This window comes from Neopelma chrysocephalum, unplaced genomic scaffold (genome assembly GCF_003984885.1).
Source record: "Neopelma chrysocephalum unplaced genomic scaffold, ASM398488v2 Primary Assembly neopelma1_76, whole genome shotgun sequence".
In the NCBI taxonomy this organism is placed as follows: Eukaryota; Metazoa; Chordata; class Aves; order Passeriformes; family Pipridae; genus Neopelma; species Neopelma chrysocephalum.
The window spans coordinates 8,498,287-8,521,286 of record NW_020897737.1 but is presented as its reverse complement, the minus strand read 5'-3'; the positions used below and the strand labels follow the sequence as shown (position 1 = coordinate 8,521,286).

General features: G+C 34.0%; 1 protein-coding gene across 12 annotated transcripts in view; it reads left to right on the top strand.

Annotated features, from left to right (window-relative positions):
• Nucleotides 1-23,000, top strand: part of DMD (dystrophin) — a 1,013,774-nt gene that overhangs the window by 353,360 nt on the left and 637,414 nt on the right. For all 12 annotated transcript variants that reach the window (XM_027688940.1, XM_027688937.1, XM_027688948.1 and 9 more), the window contains 6 exons: nucleotides 1,313-1,447; nucleotides 2,054-2,203; nucleotides 9,232-9,393; nucleotides 15,462-15,572; nucleotides 18,934-19,107; nucleotides 21,570-21,725. In XM_027688940.1, coding sequence (XP_027544741.1) covers nucleotides 1,313-1,447; nucleotides 2,054-2,203; nucleotides 9,232-9,393; nucleotides 15,462-15,572; nucleotides 18,934-19,107; nucleotides 21,570-21,725 — 888 coding nt within the window. The remainder of the gene's footprint in view (nucleotides 1-1,312; nucleotides 1,448-2,053; nucleotides 2,204-9,231; nucleotides 9,394-15,461; nucleotides 15,573-18,933; nucleotides 19,108-21,569; nucleotides 21,726-23,000) is intronic.

Below are 23,000 nucleotides of genomic sequence, written 5' to 3'. Positions count from 1 at the left end.
ACATGACTTAGATCGGGGGCAGGAACGGCTGCTCAGTGTTCCTATTTCTCCTGAGACCAAGCCAAGAATCTGGCTTTGTAGCAACCCTGTGATGTCTTCAGCAGCTCCTCTGGGCTTGCTTCTCTCCTCCATGGTTAAGGATTTTGATTGAATGACCCTGAAGCTGGACAGGTGGTGTTAGCAGGGGAACAGCATTTGATCTGCTGGCAAACTGAGTATGTCTCACACATTTTGAGTTGACCCTGCCTTTTGGCCAACTCCATTGCAGATTCTTGACATAGGACTACTTGGATATTATGCAGTAGTCACAGAGAATTAGGTATGGGGTTTTTTTGCTGTGAACTAATTTGCACTAACTAACGTCATACAGGACAATAATATATCAGGATAAAATTTATCTTGTCTAAATTTCACTGTGGAAAATTAGGTGTGTAGTCTAAACCAGTAATCTATATTTCCCCTGATCATTGATGATGTATAGTTTCATGCTAATATCTATCCCTCTATAACTACCTCCTAGACCAGACACATTTGGTGTGAGCTAAGTTAGTTAGGTGAGATGAATTGCACTCTGAAAAGCTTGATCTGCCAAGAGCGTAATGTATTTCAATAACATTATTTTAACTTTTACTAACAAAAAAAAAAAAGGAGGAACAAAAAGATGATTTATGGGGAGTTTAAACATTTTATTTGTGTATAAAGTGCTGGTTTTGTCTGCTTATTTAAGTATCTTCAGGCACTGTATAAATAAAATATTAGACAATAATTTAATTCCAGGGGAAAAGAACATTTTATAACATTATGTGTAGTACTCTAGCACTTAAGTGGTCTATAAATTGCATTAAATGTGCTTTCAAATTAATTTCCATAGAGATTTCAGTCTGAATTCTTGAAAACTGTGGTTTTAGACATTTTATGAACCTGTACTTTAAGTAAGTAAGCAATCTAACTGCATTTTATAATAAAGACATAAACTTCTAACATGGTTATTTAAAAATTCTGTTAATTTTTATATTTATATAAGAAAATTTTACAGAAAACATATAAAGTGGATAATTCATGAGACAGAAAATTCAAGTTGTGTTTTGCAGAAGTGTTCACTTTTCCTGTTGTCTTCTGTGGTTTTGTTCTGTTTAGCATTTTATATTAGTTTGGATCATATGAGTATTGGGAAAAAAATCAGCTATATGGCTCCATAACCATCAGATATCAACCATGTTGTTTTGGGGATAAAGCGTGATTGTTTTCAGTATTTTAATGCCTAAAAGTTAGCTGTGAGATTTTCAACCTCAATAAATGTTTTCTTCATCAGGAGGTATGGGCATGTTGGCGTGAATTATTGTCGTATTTGGATGCAGAAAATAAATGGTTGAATGAAATTGAACTGAAACTCAAGGCAACTGAAAATGTCCAGGGAGGTGCAGAAGAGATTTCTGAGTCTTTAGATGTAAGTGCTGTCTGAAATAATATGAAATCTCATGTACTGATAAATTGTAAATCACATGGCATGCTAAACAAACTATGAATCAACATTCTATATGAACAAGGTGAGAATATTTGGAAAGTCTTATATTCTCACTTGATTCAACAAATGAGTTTTTGAATTCAAATCCAGCTAAGTGAAACAGTGATTAAAACCTTTCAAATTTGTAGAAATTAAGTTAATGGTTTTCGTGGATCAAAATATAAAATGTTGCATTGATATTCCATTTTTGATGTTGAACTTAATCCATTTAGATACTCAAGTTTTTCATATTGAAATATTCAACATATGTACTACAAATACTGTCACTGAACTCACTTAGCATAGTCCATATTTTAAAATCAAGCAGACAATTTATTGCATTGTGAAAAATCTTTGGATTTGGTAATAATTAGTACAGAACATTTGTTTTGAAGGCATGGGACATAAGTATTTTATCTTTTTTTCCCTAATTTTATTGTGTATGAAATGTGAAATTTCTTTTTTACATTTTTAAGGCAAATTATGATTGCTCTAAAGAATGTTATTTACAAAAAGGAAAATAAACTACTTTTTTTGACCTTTTTTCAGTCTTTGGAACGTCTAATGAGACATCCAGAAGATAATCGCAATCAGATTCGGGAATTGGCTCAGACTTTAACAGATGGTGGAATCTTGGATGAATTGATCAATGAGAAACTTGAGAAGTTCAATACTCGATGGGAAGAACTTCAGCAGCAGGTATATTCAATAACTGACCTGTCTTCCAGAGGACAGGCTAGCACTATTAAAAGAAAAAAAAAAAAAAAAAAAGAAAAAGTTATCTTGTTAGTACGGTTCCTAAACAGTACACTTGTAACAATTATGTTAGAAGGGGTTTGCATATGTGTGGTGGGCTAACTCCAGTAGGTAGCAAAGCACCACCTGGTTGCTTGCTCCCTCTCCATGCCTCCTGGTGCAATGGAGGAGATTATAGAAAAGAAAAAAAAGCAAGAAAACTCACGGAATAAGATGAAGACAATTTAATAAGTGAAAGAACAAAAGGGGAAAAGCAAATGATACAGAACAAATCACCCCCAGGAGACTAATCTCCAAGCAATGGCAATTTGGAAAAACTTTCCCCCACCTCCTTTTATTGTTGAGCATGACTGTGTGGAACAGAATCTCTCTTGGGTCCATTCAGGTGAGCTGTCCTGGCTGTGTACTTTCCAAGCCCATTGCCCACCCCAGCCTGCTCACTGGAAGGGGCAGAGTGAAGAGGAGAAGACCTGGGCACTGTGCAAGAACTGCTCAGCAATGGCTAAAACATCCCTCTGTTATCAACACTGTTTTGGCCACCAATCTAAAACACAGAACCATAAGGGCTGATGCAAAAAAAATTAGCTCAGTCCCAGCCAAACCCAGTAAAATAGGTAACACTGAAATTTCAAAATTGAAGTGAATTTAATCTTCAATTACATATTTAGAGATGATTTTTCTGGCAAAACTCTTATCAAGAAGCAAATTATTTTCAAAATTAAATATGTGTAACATCTCTTAAAGATGTATTTTTTACTAAACAATAAATAAGAGTATTTGTATCAATTAAAGATTTTATAAAGACACTTCAATATAGAAACATGTTTAGCCCAAGGAGAATCAAAACTGTCAGTATGCTAGAAGTATCAGGAAGGTGCTCAGTCCTTGGTAAAGATCAGAAAGAAATTATTAGGGAAAGACCTGGTGAAGGATACAGAGTTTTTATGATTGAAACCAGACCATGTTCAAAGATGGTCAAAAATTACTCAGTTACAATGATGTAAATGGTGCACAAGTAAGGATTTTTGGAAAGCCACTGTATTAAAATGATAACAATCTACCATGATACTTGAAATATAGTTGTTCTTGAAAACAGTGGAAGTAAAAACACTACAATAAAAACTAAGGGAGTGTCCTCAGCTGCTCCGAGAACAAACTTGAAGGATGGGGAGGAAAAAAGCCCGGTGGTAGTTCTGGTGTAGTGGAAACATCATTCACGTAGTTCCATGTAACTGGATGGTATCATAACAGAAAAGTAAATATAACCTGCTCTTTTTTTTTTTTTTTAATTTAATATCCCACTCCTGTTTAAAAGCAGATGCACTCCTTGGAATTCTGGTTCTTGGTATTTCTTTTTTTTTTCTGACTTGGAGGAAAAAACTGGGAAAATTTGAAGGAGAAAACAGGGGGCTTCCAGTGTGTGAAAAGATGAATTTCGAATGGTCTTGCTGAGTGATGGTTGAATACTATTCAGTCATCACTATCATAGGCATTAAATCAAAAATCATGAAAGCTACAGAGATTTAATGTGAAAAGTACAACATGAAGATGTTGTGTGAAATTCTGGAAATTATTTGGATGAATAATTAAGCAAAATATATTAGAAATTTATTCACTGCTTTCCAGGTTTTTCCAAATATAGACAAAATATTGGGGTGCAAGGCTTCTTTGAAAGCTTGTTTGAAAGCTAAATCTGATATTTAGTAGTTAAATACTAAAGGTGAGATCTGACTCTGAAGTAGAAAAGCCCTTTTTTTGCATAGGTTCCGCATACTGAATTTTGTGTGCTGTTCGTGTAGTCTGTTGAAATCCAAACAGCGTGCATCCTTCTTGCATAAAAATATATTACAGGCACATAACACAATTCAGCTCGTGTTCAAGGTCACTTCTACTTCAGACAGGCTAATGGGCTATCCTAATGTGATGAAGTTATTTGGTTTTATTTGAATAATTGTGCAGGTAATTACCAAGACAATAAGCTCATGTGGGCAGAGACTGATATGGGAAATATTTATTCACTACTAATAGAGAAACCAAACCAACCCACATTCCATATGAATAATGCTACAAGACAATGCAGCTTTGCTAGTGAGATAGAGATTCATTTTTCAAGGCAGATAATGGCTTTATGTTTGTATGCCTTATCTTCTTTAGCTAACGAAGACTGAGTGTTTTTAGTTTGCTTTTTAACATTTGAGGATGACTGATAAGCAATGGATACCCTATAGTTACTTTTCAAGGACTGATTCACTTACAACTTTATATATGGTGCTAAGAAACACTGAAGAATTTGAAGCTAATACTGCAATGATGAAAGTGATTTACATCCTGTCCAACAAACTTCAGAAATGTCAATCAGATATTCTTGAGACTATGCTTGCAAAAACCTGTACAAAACATTATTGTTCAGATGGCTTTACACCAGATTCAATTGTTATTGTCGCGTGCTGTCCCTTCATTTCTTTTAGGACTCCCCTGAAAATTGCCTTCTTTTTTTTTCAAAGAGCACACATTCGTCATTTGAAACAATTTTTCTGTTGTGTCCTCCTCTCAAGAGGAGAAAGGGTATTTCGTGCCCCATCTCTGTGTAATTGCTTTGAAGGCTGCTAAGCGGGCTGCTTTTAGGAGTTCTGAGGCATTATGTGTCTGCAGTGATAACCTAAAGAGACAGAGAAGTCCTCTTAGGTATAGGTTTCTGTTTCGGAATACAGTTGATCAAAGATGAATGTAACTTAATGGATGAAAGATCAGGTATTTGTAGGCACTTTCTTGAAAAGCACATTGTGAAATATTCCTGGAATTTGCAGAATTAATTCTAACTTGGAAGGTATTAAAAATTCCTGGGCCCAAAATTAATGCTTTGAATTTAAAAAAAAAATATGTCTAAACACAAACTCTAATCAACTCTGATTCCAAAAAAAAAGCGGAAATTAACATATTAACAATATGATGAATGACTTACAGAAAGGTTGTAATGTATCTGAGACACAACCATTATAACACTAAGAATCAGGTTAAACTTTAAAGTTAAGAAGAAATTTAAAGTTTCCTAACTTTTAGCCTTTTGACTTTACCGTGTGGTAAAATTATTTCTCAAGGATAAGAGACCCAAAACTGAGGGGAAAAAAACCAAAACAAACCAAAAAACCCCCAAACAAACAAAAAACCAAAACAAAATGAAACCCCCCCAAAAAACTAACATTTCTGCCTTTGTTAACGGACTATTTTCCATGAGCTTGAGCTGTATCTTATAAGCTTATTAATGAATTTTCTTCTGCATTTGGAATAAACATGCCCTGTGGTAAAAGTACTATAATTTTCAAAAAAATTTTGTTCAATTTTTCTCCCACAGCACAACTACTGAGTACTGCCTCAACAACACTACTTGGTTTTAACCACAAAACTCTAACCAACATCTTAGTAACTGTGTGTGTGACTAATGTCATTAAATACATGAAATGTATTATTTAAGCAAAAAGTGGCAATGTCTGTATATGGAGCTTTTTAATATTCAACATCAAGGAATGAACTATAGTCATAAGCAACTGTTTGAGCACCTTCAGTTTTCCTGTTTTTTTGAACACCTCTCAGTGCAGCCTTTCCCTTAGGATGGTATTTTATATGGGTAATATGCAATGTTACTATTTCCTGCATTTACCAGTGACCTTTGTTAAATTTTAAACAGGTTTATACAATACCTCATATCATAAAAAATGTTATGTTTATCATGAAAAAACTGAAAAACTATAAAAACCTGTATAGACTTAAAATTCCCTAAATATTTTTCTTTTATCTTTCATTCTTATAGTGCCTAACAAACAGCAGGTTTTTTTCCTTTGATTTTGTTTTCCTTGACAGCTGTCAACATTTCACTGGCTCAGAAATAATTAAACAGTTGGTTATTTTCCTGAGATTTTCTATTCAGCAATTAATTGTTAGACACTTCTCTTTAGAGACCAGAACCTTCAACTTTATTGACTATGATCTGATAGCAGAGCCAGAGCTTCTTGTTGTGTCCCATTTATACACTGTGATGTTAAAACATCTATTTGTTTCACAGGGAAATAGAAGAATCATAATCTTTCAGGAAAAAAAAATAAATGAACAAAAAATCCAAACCCACCCAGAACATCATAAATGAAAATATTTTGTATTAAAGTATATAAAATTTCAACTCTCACTTTTCTTTAAAAAATATGCTCATATAGATTTTCAGCTGGACAGACATATGAGTTTCAAGGTTCATAGATGTAAGTGAACAGCATGATTGCCCCTTTTTGTAAAGCATTCTAACACTTATCTCCACCAAATTAAAGCAGCACCTGTTTATATCTGAGAAAATCATCTCAACGATGAAGGTGCCATTTCCCAGCATTTGACTGTATGGATCTTCTCCCGCTGCAAAAATAATTCCCCTCTTCGACCACTGCACTAACATCTTGGTCTAATTCACCTCATCTGCTCACAGCTTTGGGAAAAACGTAGTTTCACCTCACTTAGAAGGTACAAAATGTCACACAAGTTCTCAGGCTGTAATCAAATTCTCTCTGAGGACAATGAAAGGTTAATGTTTTGTCTTTCTGTGTATTGTGTTCACATAAAGATATCATAAGCATGAATATATAATTATCTGACTTTTATTTGTTTGAAATCCAATTGTAAAAATTCAGCCACGCTCGGAAAGCATTTGTTGGAATGTTTTATTAACTTTATTAACTTTATCATCTTTAATATTTGATCCATGATGGGAATGTTTTACTTTTTCCAGTTGTATTCTAAAATGGGATTTTGGTAGACATATGCTGATATCAGCACAGAGATGACAATCTTTCATCACTGTATATTTGTCATACAATTTTAAGACTTTGGGAATTTACATGCACTCCACTACTTCATTGCATGCATGCATGCAGTCTGCTTCTGAAGCTGGCAGCAAATATACCTGTACTTAAGCAATTCCGTGGTTGCAAATAGTAGTTCGCATGGGTCAGCATTTAACAGGGGTTCAAAGCTTCAGGTATTGCTATAAAAATAGTTTTTCAGGTGGACTTAACATCAAATTTGTATCCAGTATATTGAATTCTCCAGAAAGCACAGGCACTTATTTTAATGACTCATAAGAATGGAACTTTTGCATCTTAGTCCTACCACTTGACCACAGAGATCAGGAAAGGCAAAAAGGTTACTCATGGGCTGTAGAAAGCTACTTATCCTGTTTTGTGATTTAATGTGACTTTCAAACTACCGTATAGTGACGCAAATGGATTGATAGAGAGTATCTTAGCGAGGCTTACAAATTGATAGTAATGAATGCCAAGGTAAATGGAAGCTGTGTTTTTTAAGTTCAGCTGTGGTTTTTTGAACTCGCTGCTTTGAACAGGCTGAGAACATTTATATAAGAATCTCAGATGAAGATAAAAGTCATTTAAGTAGCATGCGATAGAACTGTATTGTGAAGTTACACTGTTTTAATGGTTCATTTAGTAGGGTAATAATACCTTGGTGGCTTAGGTGCTCCCATTAACACTGACAGCATGAGTCTGATATGTAAAGCTGCTCAGTTCCCCAGAAGGTTCCTGGAACTGCCAGTGATACAAGATTATCTGATCAGTTGTTCCGAAATAGCACAAAGCAGCTTACAAAAACAAATATAGAAAATACTGGTTGGATCCCTATCCCTTAACTAAGTGTAATAGCTAGTGAGAATGCTCACAAGAAATAATCTTTCTCATTTGTTACATGTGAAGCTCTAGAAGAATCTGAGCTCCATGAAGAAGGTACAGATATATCAAATATTCTCACTGAAGTGCTGAGAGATATTTTTGTTCAAGGCAAGAGTTTTAATGGGTATGAAATCAAATTAAAGTATAGCTGGCTCACCAGAGAGAAAAAGAGCAATTTGACTTGAAAAATGGCTAGACACCTGGAAATGTTATTTAAAGAGTGCTTCCTTTCTCCTTTGATTCATGTCAAAGAAAGTTAGTCACTTTATTCTGTGGTCAACAGTGTGGCTGAGCTTGTATAGAGAAAAACTACATTGCATTTCAGATTATTGGTAATTACTGTGTGTTTTGTATAAAGCAGAAACTCTACTTAGGCAGTTGCTGTGGTCTGAGTAAAATATGGGTCTGCAGGTAGACACAATGACAGATGGAAGAAAGTAATATGTTATTTATTACCTGTTAAATGCTGTATTAAACTGTTACAAATAGTAGTTAAAGCTGACTCATTTATGTCAAGCGCTTAAATATATGTGTGTTCTAAGGACAACTTGGAAGGAGAATTTACTGTTCTGATTTGTTGAACCATAAACTGAGCTCCTTTGAAAGGAAAGCATCCTTCTCCAAAAAAGGATTGTGTAAAAGACTGTGGTAGACAATCCATGGTGACACTGCTGGTGGGGTAGAAGCAAGACAACTTTTTAATTTTTTTGACCCACGGGAGGAAAAAACTAGGCATTGCTTCTTCCAAACAGCTATTTGTACTTCATATAAGAGAATTCCAGCTCAAGAGAGTCTTTATCCCTCTCACTTACTGAGGTGGATTGCCTCAGATGAGATTGTGATGACAGTAACCCTATTCTCAGTAAACAAAGTCTCTTGAATTATATAATAAGATCAGGAGGACCTCTCTGCCTCAGAAAGAAAGAGAGCACTGACAGGGTGGTTTTATTATGCAGCTTTGCCAACTTGCACTCTGTACAGAAATACTCAGTTCATCCATTGGCTCTTCAGGATCCCACATTTTTTAGAACTTGTCTGTGCAATCTGAGTGTTGTTTGTTTGTTTCTTACCAAGAGAACTGAATGGGTGGCAAAAAGATGCGCAATTTATCCTACAGAAAGGTGGATGAGCACAAGCCAGGAGTCCTATATTTGATTCTTTGCCTGAATTTTTGGGAAAAAAGTGTGGGGGAAAATGTATTATATGCATTATTTCTGTGAATACTGATAACATTGTCATTGTTTTTAGGCCGTGAGAAGACAGAAAAGTCTTGAACAGAGTATTCAATCTGCACAGGAGACTGACAAAACCCTGCGCTTAATCCAAGAGTCTCTTGCTGTTATTGACAAACAGCTGACAGCCTACACTGCAGACAGAGTGGATGCAGCACAGGTCCCTCAGGAAGCACAGGTAAGGTAGATACAGTTTGAGCTGATGTGTTTACTAGTTTTCTTAATCAACCAAAGAGTGTTTGGTTGTCTCTCAGCCTCTTATTAAGGAGGATTTGCAACATGATCAGTAAGAAAGTGCAAGTAAATTTTGTGTAGGATTACTTGAGAAGTTTAAGCTACTCTTCTAGTAAAGTCATATCTTCCTTCTGATTTATATACCTGTCCAGAAGATGCAAAGAGCTATAAATGTCATGGAAGGGTATGCAGTAAATTTAAAATGGCTAGGATAAACAATGTGACTCTTTAAAATCCAGTTCCCATTCTTGAAAGAAGAAACTCATCATCCTCACTACTCTTAGGTGGCTTTTATAGAGTTGACTATGTGGCTTAGGGTTTGTTACTAAATTCTTGCAACATAGACAACATTGTTAATTATTTCATAATGTGCACATAAAGGTACATATACTCAAACTTTTACAGCTCATGTAAGTCCAACAGAAAAAGCTTTTAACATTTTTTCTTCACCCTTTCTTCAAAGGCTTATTCATCCTTTGAAATAAAAATGTACATCTAATTAACATTTTTACTCTTTCATACAATCTATAAGATCTGCTTTACTGTAGCATGGAAAGGGCAAGAATAGAAACAAAACCAAATATCTCTGCTATAAAAATATCAACAGTCTACAATATTATATACAATAACTTTTCTGTTAATTCCATCTAAATTTAGGCAGTCAGATTACGAAAGTAAAAAAACAGGCAAAAAAAACCCCAGAGGGAAGTTGAAAACAAATGTTTTATAATTATTTTAGAAAAAACATTCAATTATGTTTTTTCTGACATGCCTATAGAGTTTTAAATCATTCTAAAAAGTGAGTATCTTGTATGGAGTAGATGATCTTAAATATATTCACAGCTGAACATATGCAGCACTGAAAATAATTTTTTCTCTCCTTTAAAGAAATAAGGGTTACCATGTCTTTTGAATTAAGATATAGATAGGTGTACCTTTCAGTTGCTTTTCATGTGTGTGTGTGTGTGTGTTAGTAGGTCCATGCAGATATTTTTATGTGTATATATGAATTACAAATGCTATATTTAGAAAACAGGATTGTATTTGCATTCGGTCGGATAAGATCAGATTAGGCAAGTTGTTTCAATTTGAATCCTAAATAATGTTAGCTGTCAGCTGACTCTCTTGAATTATTTTTCTTCTTCCTTGAAATATGAATGATGTAAACAACTTTTTAAATAAGATACAAATTAGCATTTGTTAAAGATGTATCAGTTTAATTTCTCATCTTATAATTATATAAAGTGACATAAAGAAATTATATGAACATATGCTTTTTTTTTTTGCTGGTGCATTTGGACCCTTGCATGTTTCCCATGTCCCATGGATGCATTTGGCTTATGTGCACCCCTAGGTACAATATTGGCAATGATTACAGACTGTGTAAAAGAAAGTAATTCAGAACGTCAGCAAGTGAAGCAGCACAAAACTCACCCTTAATTAGCACACTTTGATAGGAAAATTTCAGCTCAGTGCTTTTGCAGAACTTGGTTTTTTTTCTTGAGATTTTATTGTCTGATGTCAAGTTCACCTGATTGTACTATATCCACTGTGGGAAAATCAACATAGAGGCTGCTGAGTTTTTCTCTTTCATATTTTGATTTTATGGTGCCAGTGAGACCTAATGAAAAAAACCCTTAATTAACAACTGAACAGATTTAATGCAAATATTGAAGTTCTCTGAAGTTCAGTTGTGAAGTTATTTAAAATCCTTAGAGGGAAAGGGAATAAACAATCAATTTTATGTGGGTAAATACTCTGAGTCATTCCTTTAGCAAACAGCCGTGGCAGCCCGTGGCAGAATAGGCACAGAGTGAATGGCCTCGTCTCCCGTGGAGCTTCTGCTGGCACAGGTCTTTTGTAGAGCTGAAAGCAGTTCATTCATCTAAGATACCCTACAATAGTGTCTGCACAGCTGGAATGGGAATCTTGCAGTCAGTGATGTTGCTTTCTGGGCAGGGATCAGTTTATCCATGCTGAGGGATTTAGCAAACCGTTCAGCAATATGTGTTGCATTTCTAAAAGAACATATGGGAGAATTTATAATCAGAAAGCTGCTGAGGGTTTGGGAGCTCTCTGTGTTTGCTTCAAAAAATTCAAGTCTGTTTAGGGCATTGATTGGAGGATTTATCTCTGTTTCAGCTGATCAGAATTGTATCTGAAAAAACAAAATTATATTTAGCTCCTTATTTTTAAGTGAAACGATCAGTTTAATTTATTAAGAAAGTTGACAGAAGGAAAGGGGAGTCAAGTATGTGCTGTTCAACTTCTCCTTAGGATCACTTTTTGGATGTAAATTCTGTGTGCTTCTTACTCCACCATGTGGCACTGACAATTTAATGCTGGAGAGCCAAGTTACCCAAATTATTTGGAATACAACTAAAGATGCTGTATGCAGACAAAACAATCTAACAGCAACCACACAGATAAATCAGTTCAGATTCCTCGAGGTCTGATGATAAAAAGAGCTGGAATGAGATAAATTATAAAACAATATCCCAAAAGGAAAGATTATTTCTTTGTATGCTTGATCTCATGATCCCAGCAGAAGTCTTTTAATATTTCTCAACTTACTAAGAAAATAAAGAGAATGAAGTCAGCATCACAAGAATTTGTCAGTTGCTGACTTTTTTTCAGTTACTCTTTAACTGACAGGAAGAAAATAAATCTGTACTGAAAATATTACATTTATGTGACAAAATATTTTCTGGATAATTATTTACAGCTTTGTTATTTAATAACTTCTGTTGGGAAAGAGAATCTCCACTACGTACTTCTGTTTAGTCAGAGTGACTATGTGAGGATTTTTATTATGGGAGAGAAAATAAACTTAGTTCACTTCTCACCTGCATGTGACAAATCACTTGTCTGTTATTCTCCTGGTAGACTTATGTAAAATGCAGTGTGGAGAGTAACTGAACAATATTGGGGTTTTGAAAAACACAAATGTAATCTACCTTTTCAATAAACTCCTTGGATAATTCCAGTTTTGTAGTGATAAGCACTTCTAAGTGAAGGTTGTTATAATCTGTATTTAAAATACCACTGTGCTTTGTTCAAAACCGAAGTGAATGTGATGATATAATGGCAGGATTGTTCAGTTGTTCAATATGTTACCTGACAAGAATCATGCCATGCTTCATTGCCTTCAGACTAATATTTTGGGACAAAAATAATTCACAGTCATCTACTTAGAAAAATGTTAAGAGTGTTTGCACTTACCTTTCCTCTGCTGGAAATTGTGACAATTGTTTTGTTCAACCATGTGTGGATCAGTGGTCAGAGGGAAGAGCTGATAAGTGCTATTCAGAATTGTAACCTTACATTCTTACATTTTGTTATGTATGAAGTTTGAATATCTATGCAGATTTCTGTACTATACAGGTTTTCAAACTACACATATCCACAGCATCTGAACACTGTGTTTTAACTGCATGGACTGCATTTTTCATGTCCAACTTGTTCAGTCTTGCCTTGTCATTCATGTTTTTACCCTCTGATGATTTTCTTTTCTCACTTGGACTCTTCAGTTAATATTTCTTGAAAATTAGTGTTCATAACTAAGTATGTGGTTCATGATGAGACATACTTGTATATCATTCATGCTAAAACATCATTATCTGTATGTGCTATATGCTTTTCTTTATATATATATATATATATATATGAATAAAAGTTTTACAAATTTCCTGAAAAATTACCAGTGATGGAAAATGATTATCCTTAACCTGTAGGACACAGTAATTTATGTGCACTGCTACATGGTTATATACAGTACATTATATTCTGATATTCTAGAAATTAAATGGAGGCAAGTTTTACTCTTTATTAAAAAAAAAAAAGGAAATAGACAAGAACCACTGAGAAAAGCAGAGGAAGGGATAACGGGAAAAAACTAGTGTTTTCTTGTGGATGTTAAGAAGAAGTCAATGAAATAAATTCCTGAGCCAAAAGACATGAAAAAGTCAAAATGGTCATGTCAAAATTGAATGCAAATGGGCATTTTTGGCAGGTGTCAAATTCTTTTACATGTGTTCAGGACCGATTTAATCTTTCTGCCTGTGAGAAGCAATAGCAAACAAAAAAATAGAAATGTCTTCTTGCTATAAGCCTTACTAACTTTTCTTTTAATCTTTCCTCTAATGTGTTTGTTCTCTACAATTCTGCATTTTGATGTCAGAGTAGGTGATGCTTCATCTCTGTCCTGCAGAGCAATTTAAAAAAGTAAGATAGAACAATCTCCCTGCAATGTCCCATAATACCTAATTGCTTAAACACTACTCTTATCTGTACTGTGCTGTTCTGACCTATTCAGATAAGAACTGTTCAATTATATGCTTTCCAGAGTGACTGAGGTTGAACAAAGTAAATTGGAAAATACAACCAAAAATCAGTTAGTTGATGAAGTGCAGAAGCAAACTGTTGAAATACTGGATGTGATATGGATATTTTTTTTGACATTCAGACTTACTTCTTCCTTTTATATACATTTCTGACTTCCAAGACATCAAGAAATTATTTGGCTTGAGGTACTAAATAATGCTGTCACCACTAATTTGGTCCTTATGCCACACAAAAATGGAAGATAATCCTGTTAAAATTCAAGCACCTTTTTAAATTGGGTGTTATCTTTTAGTCATTTTACTTTTACAGATACTTTGCTTCAGAAAAATATTTTAATTCTCTAAATAGTACTGATAATTTAGAAACATAAATGTATTTTTGCAATTAAACTTAGACTTAATAGTTTTCTGTATTTTTGTGAGTCTTTTCTCTACAACTTTAATACATTTTCTATATAACTTGTGAAAAACTGCTTTCAGTATAGTGTTGGAATACATGGTATACAAGTCATTATAACCACATAATATCCCTATAAAGTAGACAGCATACAGTGTATGCAGCTTCGTACTTAATAACCTACGAAAATATGATTAAAAATACATGTATTTTTACTATTTTTTGCTATTATAGTTACTGTAGTGTAAGATAAAAGTATGTGTATATGATTAAAATTATAGCTAATCTTCAGAGTATCTGAAAAATGCTGTATACCATAGAAAAAAAAAATTATTAAATCTAAAATCACTTTTTAATGCAGGAGTAATGGCCTCAAATGCATGTCCTGGTGGTAACATACCTTGTCTTTATTTCATAGGGTAATATTTCTCAGTAGTGCTGTTTAACAATTCTGCTAATGGCAGTTTCTTATTTTCCAACAGTTTAAACATAAAAATATGTGAATCCTTCTAAATTATATTGTTTCAATATACTTTGTGGGAGTTCTTTTTCATTACATTGCTCTAGCCAACACTGCTTAAGTTAACTGTTTCTGGTAAGATTGATTTATGGTGAACTAAAAAAGCTGATATTTTTCCTGTGATCACTCACTGATTTTACAGACAGAGATAACCAGAAATGTGTGTTAGAAAATGGATTAAGTTATTATGTTAATGAACTACACGTCATTATACATTTAGCATATGTACAGATACTGAACATAGATTCTGGTCAGTATTATACCACAATTTGTGTCCTGTTTTAGATACAGCTCTCTGAGATGAAAATGATGTTATACCTTTAGGATACTTCAATCAGTTTTCTCCCAACTTGGCTGGTGATACTGTGAAAATAAGAAGAAATAAGAATAGTGAAACAAATCAATTTTCTATATTTTTTTTCTATGATTAATTTTTAATGTTTTTATCAATGAAAACTGGGTTTCCTTCAGAAAAAAGAAACCTATACTGAATTCCTTAATCGTCTTAGCCCTCTACTGGACCTGCTCCAGGATCTCCATGTCTCTCTTGTACTGAGAAGTCCAGATCTGGACACAGCACTCCAGATGCTGGGCAGAGTAGAGGGGCAGGATCACCTCCCTTGACCTGCTGGCAATGCTATATAGTCCAGTACTGCTGTTTAGTATGTTTAAAAATAAAATGTTCCAAATTATTTTGACAACATAAAATTTTGCTTCTAGCCCTGCTGATTGCTATATTTGTTTTCCAATAGAAAATACAATCTGAATTAACAAGCCATGAGATTAGTTTGGAAGAAATGAAGAAACGAAACCGGGGTAAAGATGCTGCCAAAAGAGTGCTTTCCCAAATTGATGTGGCACAGGTATACAAATTTTATTTCCTCTGTTTTTCCTTCGCTCATTCAGATGACCAGCATAAGTAGTACTATTACTGCAGTATGAAGTATTTTTAAGGTGTCCCTTCTGTAATAGCTGCTCCTTTCCAGCCAGAAAATTAGAGTGGACAAAAACCATCCATATCTTCTTACTGCTCATTTTTTTATCTTGCAGACTTCCTGCCTAGTTGGCAACAGTTCTAGGGTGCACAGAGGTGACATAACCAACTGGTAGAGACACTGTATAATAAGGGGTGTTTTGAATTTGCTGCAGTTGCAAGAAATAAAACTACAATGAGGCTTTTTGATATACCTTTTGAGGTATTTGAAAATATTTACAGTGGAAAAAAAAAAGTCTGTTAAAATATTTGGAAATATTTAGTGGAACTACATTTGAAATATGAATTATGCTGAGCCGTGCAATGCAGACAACAGATTAAAACGTTAGCTAATGCATTATTTCATCTATTTTAAAAGACATAGAGAGACCTGCTTGAAATTGAAAAAGACTGAATTAACACTAAAGAAAAATACATATTTTTACCCATTAGTGGTGGGTTCTTGACTATTTTGCGGTCTTTTTTTTTTTCTGATGTTAGTTCCAAAGTTTCTCAGGCTGCAAAACAAATTGACATCATTAATTAGGAAAAATAATTTTATTATGGCCATCTTTTTCTTCATCTCTGTCAAATATTTCTAAGTATCTTAGTTTCAGTTTTATTTTTTTATTATGGATAACATTAAACTTTTTAGCAGTTAATTAATTTGGAATTAACAGATTGATTTTTTTAATGTTTCATCTTGGCTACAAGACCAGCTTTTCTTTGCTGATAATATTTATGTTTGCATATTTTTCTGTCTTCCTTTACAGTAAGTCAGCTTCTGATGGTCTCCATGGCAGCTGTGAAGTTGCCCATATTTCATCAGTGAAATGGAGGCATCAGATGATTGTGTATCTAAATGTTTATAAATTCAAGAGCATGCAAGGGAGCACTACCCTTTCTAGGTGCCTTTTTTTTAATAATCCATCTCTATGCAGATATTTTTTTCTTTGTAAGATTTCTCTAGATGATGATATGCACCAGTTTGAGTTTTGACAAATTGGCAGGGTCATCCTGAGACTCTGCTTTGCTAACATTAGATAAAATATAAACAAAAAAGTAGTAAATTTACAGGCATAATGTAAATATCAACTAGCAAAACACGTAAAAGCTGAGCCCTTTGTTACAAATAAGATCTGTTGTCATTTACTGTATTCTAAAGAGCATTCTCACTTAGAAACACGTAATGCATTCCTTTTTTTGACACTAAGTAATATTTCATATTTGACATAAATATCTATAAATATCTATAAAAGTCTACTTCTGCTAAAGTAATATAATTCCTAGTTAGTCATAGTAAACTAAGAATTGTTACATGAAAATGAGATCTTTTCTAAGGAATGGCTATTTTTGGAAATTCAGTACTGAATACTTTGCAAGTCAACCTTTTGCATACAATTAATTTTACTCATCATCAGTTGGCTCTTTTCTAGACTGACTATGTTAAATCATACTGAGACCTCTAGATAAACAGCTTTCATTGTCCTGTCATTCTTCTTTTTAAATTCTCTATTTCTGAGATGTTTTCAAAACAGTGTGATCAAAATTAAACAGCTTAGCTTTATACAATGACTTTTATATTATGGCAGGTATTTTAATTTCTGTTTTCCTTATATTCCAGATTATTCCAAATACCCACTTTGCTTGTTTTGTTACTTGTAAGCATTGAGATAATATTATTTTTAAACTGTTGTACATAAATATAAGCATATAATATAGCTGGTATATTTATCTGTTAGAACTCAAGTGGGAGTGCTAAAAGAGAATTTAAATCCCAATTGCATGTAGAGCTTATTGTTCTTCTGCACTGCTTAATTTCTGGGTGAACTCGAAATAATCCACTTGTTTTTTCCTACAGATCCTCAGTACTGTGCAAGTCTTCAGTGACTCTTCACAGATGGCTTTAATTTTCTCTGTCATTCTCCCTTTAAATCATTTTCAATGTATTGACCAACACAAATTGTAACAAACAGATGTGGCAATGCAAGCTTCCCACAGGACTTGATCTTTATCCAACTGAAGTGACACAAGAGGATGAAAAACTAATTATGTATGAATTTAGTGTATGCAAACACACTGAACAAAAAATAAGACCTCTTATTTCTACCCTTTGTTTCCTATTTTTATTCAGTCATTCATTTATTTATCTAGAGAAAGTCTTCCTTCCTTACCTCATTGGACCTCAATTTCATAAAACATATTTAATGAGGAAAGCTGTTGGAGGGCACTGCTAGATATCTACAGCCTTTCCTGTGGTACCCAAATTTGCCTGTTCATGATTCCTGCCTCCTTCTGAGAAATCTGAGAGATGTGGGAAGCGTTTTTACTAATGCCTATGTATAGACTGATTCTGTTCCTTATTAGATTTTTTTCTTGAATTTGTATAGTACAGACCACTTTGTAGTGGAATAAAGTGTCCAGAATTTAAAGATTAAAAAAAAAATCACGTGTGTTTGCAGATGCTGAGTTCCTATGTAATTACTTATCTATTTCTTAATGGTGTTTGTTCTTTCTTTTTTTTTAATCAAATAGTTGAAAAACTTATTCAATAATACTTTGCTCTGTACTTCTACAGAGAAATAAGTTCTTTTTCAAGTAGATAATTAAAATGCCTTTTCTTTGCTTTATTTTTAATTATTTTCCCTCCCCCTGAGGTAGGGATCATGTGAGCAAGCAATATAATTAATGCACAAATATAACAAATTGTGAAAATTGTGAAATTAGAGGCCAAGCTTGTCACAGATTTTTCTGCCTTCAAATTACTTTCTTTTTACTCTAGGTTAGGCTTTTTTAAATTGAAATATAAATCAATTTTATACTCTAAATCTCAGATTTTTGTGCTAGACCTACTTGCTTTATTTGGGTTTCTTTGACGGACTAAAAGATTCATTCCTCATACCAAGAAGCAGCAAGTGATATTGTTGATGAGCTTTCAGTCTGCAATGTGGATGTCTTATGTTCAATCCAATAACTCTCTCTTCTCCCCACATCCCCCAACACTTTGCATATTGAAAAATACAAAGCCTCTCCCTTTCTTTATTTGTGTATGTGGGCTCTGCTGCATCCAGTGCTCTGCAGGATGCAAGATTTTTTATCCTCTGGTGAAGACCAAGATTCTCTGCCACTGGCACTTTCCTCAAAATTTTTAAATTCTTTAAATAAGAAACTTCTGGCTGATAATGGGTCTAAGAATTCTGAAACAGGACTAAGACTTGATTTCACACTACTCACCCATGTTTACTTTTCAGAAAAAGCTGCAGGATGTCTCCATGAAGTTCCGCTTGTTCCAGAAGCCAGCCAACTTTGAACAGCGCCTACAGGAGTGTAAAAGAATTTTAGATGAAGTGAAATTGCAGGTGCCCAAGTTGGAGACGAAGAGTGTTGAGCAGGAAGTAGTACAATCACAGCTGGATCATTGCATGGTGAATATTTAAAGATGCTGTTGGATTTATGCAGAGGAAGCTAAAAGTTATAGAATGTTGTCCTTAATTCAGGATTAGAAACAAAGTATGAGTTACACACACACAATTCTCATTTCAGTGAACTTTCAAACAATAGTCACGCACTTTCACTGTGTGAGAAGGTCAATTGGGATCCCACTAATTCCCACTTCCCATCTTGCATATGAGTTTGTCTTCCTGGATTAGCTCTATTTTCCACAATATTCTACATTCACGAGACCCTGTGATGTAACCAAAAGAGATGCTGCAGGGCACAAGTCTATTTTAGCCAGGAAACGCAAAACTTAATGGAAACCATAGAATACAGCTTCTATGAGATGGCATGCTATGACTTTCTTACAGTTCAAGAGCTAAAGATGACCTGAATGTGTCCTAAAGAATATGAGGAAAATCTGTACATATCCCTTTAATATCCTCATAATCCTGAAACCCTTTACTCTTGAAAGGAAGTAAAGCTAAAGGTGAGCACTATGTGCTTGATGATAATAAAATAGATATTTTTGCAGCAAAAATCAGCTGTTTGTTGTTTTTTTCTTTAAGCTGAGAGGGGTGTGTATGGGGGTTTTGTTTGCTGTTTTTTGGGTTTGTTTTTTCTTGGGGCAATGGCATACCTGAAGAATCTTTTTCCCCTCTCAACCTCTTTCAGATGTAAATGTAAGAAAGAACTTAAATTAAAAAAATAAGCATGGAATGAGTCAATGTTATTTCTTTACATCTTGGGTTTTTCTTAAATGCAATTGCTCTTAAATTCACATTCTTATTAGAATGACATGGTAATTAGAAGCTCTGTACTGAATTAAAGAGTCTTCACTCAGCAGCTGGCTTTTGCAACCCTGACATATTTTGTGAAAGTGCAGTGATTTTAGAGCATCTTTATCTGCAAAGATTCTCATAATGTTTCTATTTTAAAAATCTAGTCGTACATAATACGTCATCAGAAGTTAGACAATGTGGGTCATACAACATATTCCTAATTTGCTGACAGGTTTTCAGTAATGAAGAATATATTTATCATATTAAGCACCTAGAAGGCAGTTGGGCTATACACATACTACCTTTAAGTAAATAAAATACTAACCATGTTAAGAATTGGCTTGGTAGTTAACTTTAGATTATGGAGGAAATGCACTGTTCTGGCTGTTTTTCTCAGATCTGCTGGAAAAAAAATCTTGTCTTTGCTGTCCAGACATGCTAGAGACAGATTTTACATAGTGGGAGATACTGGTACTTAAAGAAAAGCTAGACAAAATAATGCTTAAAAAAGTACAGTGTCATTTATTTTGCAGTTTTGTCTAAGTGCACAGGACAGTAAGTTTACTTTCGAACACATGATGGCAAAATGCTGGAACAGAGACTTAAACTAAACATCTCAAATATAAAACTTCTCAACAGCTTCATATTTGCAATTCTTCACATATCTGTGTGGTAATGGACACTGTGTATCTCTGTGGAGTCTTTTTCCATTGTGAACTTTAGTGGAATTTCCAAGCTGTGGCAGAATTTATTCTTAGATTAAAAAGAAAAATAAATTTAATTTCTGCATTATTTACATGACTGTTAATTGGCCATTTATGAGGCTGTTAAATGACTTGAGTTACCAAGTCATACATTTAGATAAAGATACCAAATTTCTGCATATGGAAAGAAAGAACCCTTTTGTTGTTCTTATTATCACTCATTTGAAATGTTAGGAAAATATATTGTGTTTACAGATTGCTCGCATGCCATCACTTACTGAACATCTGTTTTCCCCTTAATTTTTGCTTTTTAATTGAAATGGTGCAGGAAAATGCAATTAATTGTATATTTTACATTAACCTCATTATGTTACTTTTTTATTTAGTTTTTTTTCAATTGATTAATTTTTTAACAGTATAACACTTTGTAAATGTAAGGGTAATCCTCTATCCTTCCAGTCTCTTGATTTAGTAATATGAAAAACTGTCAGATTTTAAAATTAGTGGCTGTTCGGAGTTCAAATACATCCAGCAATTTGTGTGAGTTGACAGAATACATCTGTTGTTGTTTTAAATACTGCACTATCTAAATCAGTTTGAAAACAACCTTTGTCATATCTTAAAACAATTAGTAATGGTGTGTACTTTCTTATGTCTAATTAGTGGCCTAATTTGAGGTTACTATTAGTAAAGATGGGCTATTCTGAATCTGTTAATTTGAATTCTGGTTAGAAATTAATTAATTTTTCCTATAAACTTTTTTAATACACACTCACACTCAGGGTGAGTTTTCTCTGTCATCAGGCCAACTCCTTTAACTTTCAAGTGGGATGGAAGGTGCTCATCCATGATGGTGCTTTTATACAGCAAATAATGCAAAGTATACCTTTATAATACCTTCAATGGTCTTTTCTAGTTTTCATATTTTAATGGTGGTGTTTCATTTTTATATTTCTGTTTGATTAGAAATTATATAAAAACCTGAGTGAGGTGAAGTCTGAAGTGGAAACAGTAATAAAAACTGGGAGGCAGATTGTTCAGAAGCAGCAGACGGAGAACCCCAAGGAACTGGATGAAAGGCTTACAGCTTTGAAGTTACAATATAACGAGTTGGGTGCAAAGGTAAGCTCTGTGTTTTTAATGCAAAACTATGTGTTCTTTTTAACTGGCAAAGTGAGGAATAATCTTTGTAGGGTAAGTAAATGTTGGAGGGTTTTTTATTGGTTCTTTTCGTGACTCTCCCATTTTGTAAACAGTGAGACAGAAAAAATGGAGTCAACCCTCAACATGGCTGTTCAGTTGCTCTGAGAAAAAAAAAACAACTATCTAGGAAATGATAAAATTCTTTTATTACAATTTCAAATTATACTTTCTTAATAATTTTTTTTTCTACTAGTTCATTGGTTTTTAGAGGTCAGATGGCGGATGTTCTTTCATTTTAATGCTGAAACAATCACTTGTTTCAAAACACTTCTGGTCAGAAAAATACTTAGATTGTTTTGCTGAAAGAACTACTTTATTAAAGAGAGAATTCTACCTTTTAATTTCCTACCACCTCTGACTGTACAGATCTTAAAGTATGTCAATATATTGCTGTTCAAAAATCTGTTGACCAAAAAGTTATTGCCACTGCAGCTTTTCTCAGGAATCATCTGTGTACCACTGTGCTTTGTGGCTTCTGCAGTTGTGACCATGCATGTGGTCAACTTTTGTTGTAACCATTCCTTTATTTAAATGTCAAGAACAACCCTGACTTGCATTTTCACTGTGCCTTAATATGTAAGCCACTCCCCAATGGAAAAATGTTTTGTTTACTTGATTCCTAACGGGAAAATATTTTGTTTACTCAATTTTTCCTGAAAGTCAACTAAACAGGGAGTAGGAAGGATAGGCTGCTAACCAATATTAACAAGAGGATGGCTGGGGGGGGGGGGAAGAAACCAAATGTCAATCCATAAAGGCTTTTTATTCTGGGTCTGCATTATCAGTGGAGCAAAGTACAATGCACTTACAAGGACCTTGGAGCTCTAAAGAGGAGTTATGGGATTGTCCTAAAGAAGATTTCGTTTAAATAATTCAGTTAACAATTATCCTTCATTACCCTGTTTCTTCCTCTTGCCCTCATTAGAACTATTCACAGAACTTCTAAAAACTGTAGGATTAGAGTAAATTTGGTGCTGTGACTAGATGACTAAAGATTGTGAATGACAGATATACCTATCTGTTTATTTCTAAAATTTATATACCTAAATATATAAAACTTGCCAGGAGGCAAATTTTTAAGTTTTTTAGATTATAAATTATTTAAATCATAAATTATTAATGGCTAGGAAAATGAGCCCATAGTAATACTGACAATCAGTATGTGGTTTAAACAGATAATGAGAATCAAGTCCT